This window comes from Syngnathoides biaculeatus, chromosome 4 (assembly GCF_019802595.1).
Source record: "Syngnathoides biaculeatus isolate LvHL_M chromosome 4, ASM1980259v1, whole genome shotgun sequence".
NCBI lineage: Eukaryota > Metazoa > Chordata > Actinopteri > Syngnathiformes > Syngnathidae > Syngnathoides > Syngnathoides biaculeatus.
In genome coordinates this window covers 17,946,672-17,954,374 of record NC_084643.1, presented here as the reverse complement: position 1 = coordinate 17,954,374, position 7,703 = coordinate 17,946,672, and the positions used below count along the sequence as shown (strand labels likewise).

General features: G+C 44.8%; 1 protein-coding gene across 1 annotated transcript; it reads right to left on the bottom strand.

The window, feature by feature from the left end:
• On the bottom strand, positions 1-2,277 carry neflb (neurofilament light chain b). The gene is given in 5 exon segments (XM_061816232.1): positions 1-388; positions 453-820; positions 920-1,044; positions 1,214-2,074; positions 2,077-2,277. Coding segments are annotated over 5 exon segments (1,707 nt in total). The 3' UTR covers positions 1-236.
• Between the last annotated feature and the right edge of the window lie 5,426 nt (positions 2,278-7,703).

Genomic DNA, 7,703 nt, shown 5'->3' with positions numbered 1-7,703 from the left:
TACAGACTTTCTTATATTGTGGTGACAAGCACAAACATGTTGCAAACAAATCTGCACAAAGCATAACTGTAGTTTTGGTGCTTGTAAAATTTTCTTAATTTTGATAATACTGTACTGCATTTAAATTGTACTGTCCATGCAACAAGGTGAGATATTCACCATTACAATTCGAACACATATTGGAGCCCCACAGTGGAGGACTTGCTTGCAAGTTAGCAAAGCATACATAAACAGTACTAAACTTTTTTATTTTTCTCATCAGCCTCAATTTCCACTTCTTTTGGGCTTTCTTCTTTGTCATCGTCACTGTCCTCCCCTTCTTCTTTCTGATTAGATTCATCCACTCCTTCCTTTTCATCCTCCTTAAATGGATCCTCTATCTTGGCCTCTTCAGGGAGAAAATAAGAGTAATTAGGAAATGAAAAAGACTATACACACACACACACACTCACCTTCTTCATCAGCTTCATCTTCGCTCTGCTCTTCATCATCTTCCCCTCCCTTCTCCTTGTCATCTAGTTCCACCTCTTCTGCCTCCTCCTCCTCCTCCTCCCTGTCCTCTGCTTCATTGCCTTCCACTTCCTGAGGGGGGCTTGCCTCTGCTTGCTCTGCTTGACTTGCAGATAGTGCCTCCTCAGTGGATACTGTTGATCTGTATAATCGAGGGGTCAGTAAGTATGGAGAGGCCGAATACAATTGAGATTGCACGGAGACTAGTGTTTTTCCATGAGGAGGTCCCGCAAACACAGCTTGGGAGTGAACCACAGAAGACATCTGGCCACACCGGTCTAAGCGGTTCTCTTCTCCTTCAAGCAGCTTTCTAAGATTGTAGTAAACATGGAGAACAAGGAAATATTTCTGACATTTGTTGTTTCATAATTACAATGCAATATATATGGAGTACGTGTATGATCACAACCTGTAGGCTGCAATTTCAATATCCAAGGCCATCTTCACATTCAAGAGATCTTGATAATCTTTCAGGTAGCGAGCCATTTCATTCTTGTTTACCTTTAATTCTTCTTCCAGATGATTGATATCATCCTGTGGGGGAAAAAAGACATTTGCAGAAATCACCTGAAAATCTTTTAGTGTGCCAAGACAACATCTTTGGAAAGACTTTTTGGCAGATCTAGAAACCACTTACTCATCTTACAGTTAATTATAGATATATTTGTTCTACAATGACATAGAATGTCATTCAGTTGCTCACCTGCAGAGCAGAAATCTCAGCACTCTGTTTCTCCTCCACTTCCTGCAATTGGTTTTTCAGTGCTTGGTTCATCTCTCTGCAGGCATCAATCTCCAACGTCTTAGTTTTGACCTGCCTGCGGCATTCACCAGCCTCGTCTTTGACATTACGTGCACTCTCTGTATTGCGAACAGTGCCAAGCGACATCATATTCATCTTGTTGCAGAACCACTCCTCGGCTGACTGGCGATTGCGTTGTGCCATCGTCTCATACTGGACTCGAATGTTTCGTAGAGCAACTGATAGGTCGGGTTTAACTACATTCATCTCCACAGACACATCCGTGCTATATTGAATTTGGGCCTGGAGTTCTGCAATTTCGCTCTCACAGAGACGCTTCAGGAAGGCCAGCTCATCCAAAAGAATTTCAACTCTTTTCTCAAGTTCATTTCTCTCCATTGCTGCCACATCTGCCTCCTTTCTGGCATCCATAAGCCTGCCTTCTGCCCTCTCCCTACCAAGCACTTCATCCTCATAGCGTTTTTGCAGATTCTTCAACACGCCCTCTATCTCATCCCTGTGGTGCTGGGCAGCTTGTCTCTCATAACGGGCTTCTTCCACTGCAGCATTTAACTGACGCACCTCATCCTCATATTGGGCCCGGAGGTTTGACGGTTCTGTTTGGCGCTGCCTGAGCAACAGGCGTTCAGTCTCCAGCAACTTGTTCTGTTGCTCCAGTTCATGGACCCTATCAATGAAGCTTGCAAAGCGGTCATTAAGGTCTTGTAGCTCCGCCTTCTCCTGCGTCCTTAATCGTTTGAATTCAGAGGTGACCTGTGCTGCTTGGTCAAGACGTAGGTTGTAGTAGCTGTACACCCTGGAGCAGAAAGCAGGAAAGAGCTGGAGGTAGCGCGACTGTGGATGGGAAAACTTCTGTATGACGACGCGTAAGATGGTGGGACAGAGTGGCTCAAATATGCAGCCCTTGATTCAATACCGCCACTAGATCCATATCCTGCATTGCGCATAACCGTTCTCCTCTTGTAGGTAGAAGGAAAATAAAAGTCAAAGCCGGTGGAACTCATGATTTGAGGCAATCTGCTCTGTGTCTTGGGATGTAGCTGTTTCAACTGCGCAGTGATTCTGCATTACCCTGCATTTTATAGAGCCTATAATGACCATGACGTAAGCTGCTTTTTGCAGACATGCTGACAAAAGGAATTGATAATGGAGCCAGCTAACCAGTCTTGGCCGAGAGGGAGAGGTGGGGTGAGGAGGTTCAATTTGTTGAGTGGCAGGAACACTGCAACAAGCAGGGTGACTGAGTCCATCACCCCACCCCATTTCTAAACCGGCATTTTATTTATTTCAATTTGTGGTAATGGTGTCAAGCAAAAGACTGCTAAGATGAAAGTAAAACTTAACTTACTTATAATTAACTTTGTATGTCTTATGTCATATGTCTGGTAATGCATGCATGTGAAGATTCAAGATACCGCAGTGAAACCACATGATGCAAATCAGGAACAGGAACATGCTGTATCCATCCATTATCTGTGCTGCTTATCCTCACAAGGGTCATGGGAGTGCTGGAACCCATCCCAGCCGATTTTGGGCAGGAAGTGGGTTACACCTTGAACTAGTTGTCAGCCAATCGCTGGGCACATAGAGACAAGCAACCAGTCTCTCATTCTCCCCATCAAACCTAAGGTCAATTTAGAGTCTTCAATTTTTTTCATGTTTTTGTAATGCTGGAGGAAACCGGAGTGCCCAGAAAAAAACCCACACAGGCAAAGGGAGAACATGCAAACTCCACACAGGCGGGGCCGGGATTTGAACCCCTTTCCTTAGAACTGTAGGGCAGACGCTCTAACCAGTCCGTTATCGTGCTGCCGTCTGTATTGTACATTACAAGCCACTTTGAAATATAGTAAATGTTTGCCCTCTAGTGGGTGACTGATTGCTGTGCAGGTAAGAGCCTTTTAAGGACAGACAATTCATCCATCCATCCAATCATCCATCCATTTTCTTTGCCGCTGTAGGGATTTGCGAGTTGGACCCTACGCGTGTGCACGGATCGAGGAAGAGATGACCAATGATTGGACCAGCAAATTGATTTATTACAAAGGAATGTGCAATACAGACGTCCGGGTCTTAGTTAGGCATCTCCTGCACAGGAGACGTGTGTTTTCTGACAAGATAGCCTAAGAGGAATACAAAGTTGCCTGGTAACACAAGGTTTTTGTATGTATGGATCCATGGTAGAAGCGGTTGCGGTCTTGTCTTGAGCCGGGATAGTAACTTTCCACTCCTTATATGGTGTCATTCGTCTCCCTCACTTGGACTGGACTGGATATGTGTTAAAAATGTCTGTAATTCAATTTTCCCTCATTAAAGAGAACATTACATACATTGATTGAAATTGATTCTGCTTATCCACAGTGATGTGAAAAGCCCATTTAATATTTAAAATATAAATCTGACCATGTGTAATTAACATTGTCGGTTTCAACAATGTCAATCTGACTAATTGTAATTACATTTTGAGTCGTCAAAATTGTCTTTCATGATATCTGTGACCAAATTTTCACTTGTGGAAATTATGGCAAGCCTTCTTGACATTTAAGAGCTCCATAAGTTTTACTTTCCAGAGTTAACATTGTAGATATCAAAAACACCATCCTGGATAGTCATACTTGCATTTTGAATAGTTGCACTGTTCTTTCATAAATATCTGTAACCAAATTGTGATTAGTTCAAGTTCAACTAACTTTATTATCAGATGTGTTATACATACATGACATACAATATACCTGACATAGCATTCCTTCTAGACCTGCGGTGCTATAATAGACTAAAGAGTTCAAAAGAAATCAAATATAAATAAACTGGCCTGTGTAAAGCATGTAAATTGTGCCATATTCTATAGAGCGTATAATCAATATGGTCTTCTTCTTTTCCTTTCGGCTTGTCCCGTTAGGGGTCGCCACAGCGTGTCATCTTTTGCCATCTTAGCCTATCTCCTGCATCTTCCTCTCTAACCCCAACTGCCCTCATGTCTTCCCTCACCACATCCATAAACCTTCTCTTTGGTCTTCCTCTCGCTCTTTTGCCTGGGAGCGCCATCCTCAGCATCCTTCTACCAATATACTCACTCTCTCGCCTCTGAACATGTCCAAACCATCGAAGTCTGCTCTCTCGAATCTTGTCTCCAAAACATCCAGCTTTGGCCGTCCCTCGAATGAGCTCATTTCTAATCCTATCCAACCTGGTCACTCCGAGCGAGAACCTCAACATCTTCATTTCTGCCACCTCCAGTTCAGCTTCCTGTTGTTTCTTCAGTGCCACCGTCTCTAATCCGTACATCATGGCCGGCCTCACCACTGTTTTGTAAACTTTGCCCTTCATCCTAGCAGACACTCTTCTGTCACATAACACACCAGACACCTTTCGCCAGCTGTTCCAACCTGCTTGGACCCGTTTCTTCACTTCCTGACCACACTCTCCATTGCTCTGTATTGTTGACCCCAAGTATTTGAAGTCGTCCACCCTCGCTATCTCTTCTCCCTGTAGCCTCACTCTTCCCCCTCTACTTTTCTCATTCACGCACATATATTCTGTTTTACTTCGGCTAATCTTCATTCCTCTCCTTTCCAGTGCATGTCTCCATCTTTCCAATTGTTCCTCTGCATGCTCCCTGCTTTCACTGCATATGACAATATCATCTGCGAACATCATGGTCCAAGGGGATTCCAGTCTAACCTCATCTGTCAGCCTATCCATTACCACTGCAAACAGGAAGGGGCTCAGAGCTGATCCCTGATGCAGTCCCACCTCCACCTTAAATTCCTCTGTCACACCTAAGGCACACCTCACCATTGTTCTGCTACCATCATACATGTCCTGTACTATTTTAACATACTTCTCTGCCACACCAGACTTACGCATGCAGTACCACAGTTCCTCTCTTGGTACTCTGTCATAGGCTTTCTCTAGATCCACAAAGACACAATGTAGCTCCTTCTGACCTTCTCTGTACTTTTCCACGAGCATCCTCAAGGCAAATAATGCATCTGTGGTACTCTTTCTAGGCATGAAACCATACTGTTGCTTGCAGATACTTACTTCTGTCCTGAGTCTAGCCTCCACTACTCTTTCCCATAACTTCATTGTGTGGCTCATCAACTTTATTCCTCTATAGTTCCCACAGCTCTGAACATCCCCTTTGTTCTTAAAAATGGGAACTAGAACACTTTTCCTCCATTCTTCAGGCATCTTTTCGCCCGCTAGTATTCTGTTGAATAAGTTAGTCAAAAACTCCACAGCCATCTCTCCAAATTGCTTCCATACCTCTACCGGTATGTCATCAGGACCAACTGCCTTTCCATTTTTCATCCTTTGTAGTGCCTTTCTGACTTCCCCCTTAGTAATCATTTCCACTTCCTGGTCCTTCACTCTTGCCTCTTCAACTCTTCCTTCTCTCTCATTTTCTTCATTCATCAACTTCTCAAAGTATTCTTTCCATCTATTTAGTACACTACCGGCACCAGTCAACACATTTCCATCTCTATCCTTAATCACCCTTACCTGCTGCACATCCTTCCCATCTCTATCCCTCTGTCTGGCCAACCTGTAGAGATCCTTTTCTCCTTCTTTCGTGTCCAACCTGGTGTACATGTCTTCATATGCCTCTTGTTTAGCCTTTGCCACCTCTACCTTTGCCCTACGTCGCATCTCGATGTACTCCTTTCGCCTCTCCTCAGTCCTCTCAGTATCCCACTTCTTCTTCGCTAATCTCTTTCCTTGTATGACTCCCTGTATTTTGGGGTTCCACCACCAAGTCTCCTTCTCCCCTTTCCTACCAGATGACACACCAAGTACTCTCCTGCCTGTCTCTCTGATCACCTTGGCTGTCGTCGTCCAGTCTTCCGGGAGCTTCGGTTGTCCATCGAGAGCCTGTCTCACCTCTTTCCGGAAAGCCGCACAACATTCTTCCTTTCTCAGCTTCCACCACATGGTTCTCTGCTCTACCTTTGTCTTCTTAATCTTCCTACCCACCACCAGAATCATCCTACATACTACCATCCTATGCTGTCGAGCTACACTCTCCCCTACCACTACTTTACAGTCAGTAACCTCCTTCAGATTACATCGTCTGCACAAAATATAATCTACCTGCGTGGTTCTACCTCCGCTCTTGTAGGTCACTATATGTTCCTCCCTCTTCTGGAAATAAGTGTTCACTACAGCCATCTCCATCCTTTTTGCAAAGTCCACCACCATCTGCCCTTCAAAGTTCCTTTCATGGATGCCGTACTTACCCATCACTTCTTCATCGCCCCTGTTTCCTTTACCAATATGTCCATTACAATCTGCACCAATCACAACTCTCTCGCCGTCTGGGATGCTCAGAACTACTTCATCTAGTTCCTTCCAGAATTTCTCTTTCAACTCTAGGTCACATCCTACCTGTGGTGCATAGCCGCTAACCACATTATACATAACACCCTCAATTTCAAATTTTAGTCTCATCACTCGATCTGATACTCTTTTCACCTCCAAGACATTCTTAGCCAGCTCTTCCTTTAAAATAACCCCTACTCCATTTCTCTTCCCATCTACTCCGTGGTAGAATAATTTAAACCCTGCTCCCAAACTTCTAGCCTTACTACCTTTCCACCTGCTCTCTTGGATGCACAGAATATCAACCTTTCTCCTAATCATCATGTCAACCAACTCCTGTGCTTTTCCTGTCATAGTCCCAACATTCAAAGTCCCTACACTCAGTTGTAGGCTCTGTGCATTCCTCTTTTTCTTCTGACGCTGGATCCGGTTTCCTCCTCTTCTTTGTCTTCGACCCACAGTAGCTGAATTTCCACCGACGCCCTGCAGGTTAGCAGTGCCGGGGGCGGGCGTTGTTAACCCGGGCCACGACCGATCCGGTATGGGATTCTTTAGATGAACGCTCATATTTGTTTGGCACAGTTTTTACGCCGGATGCCCTTCCTGACGCAACCCTCTGCATTTATCCGGGCTTGGGACCGGCCTACAGATTGCACTGGTTTGTGCCCCCATAGGGCTGCATTTATAATCAATATGGTCAATATGGCTAATTTAACAAGAGCTGCATCAATGGGTAATGTCCACAGTGCGTTAAGGTCAAGGTGAATACTGTGCTTAAAGTGCTTACTGGTAATTTCTGGTCTCGAGTCAGTGGTGATGGGTACCAGGTAGGGATTATAATAATGGGGGCAAATCAGAGAGAGATTACACCATCCTGACTGCCTGGTGGAAGGAACCATCTTTGAGCCTGCTGGTTTTGGCCCAAAGACTCTGCAGTCTCTGTGATAGCAGCAATTTGTGGCACTGGAATGCCTGAGTTGGGTCACCAGCAATCCTGGTGGCCTTGCGGGTGAGGCGGGTGTTATACATGTCCAAAAGGGAGGGGAGAGAGAGACCGATGATCCTCTCAGCTGCTCTCACAGTGTGTTGGAGGATCTTGTAGCAGGAG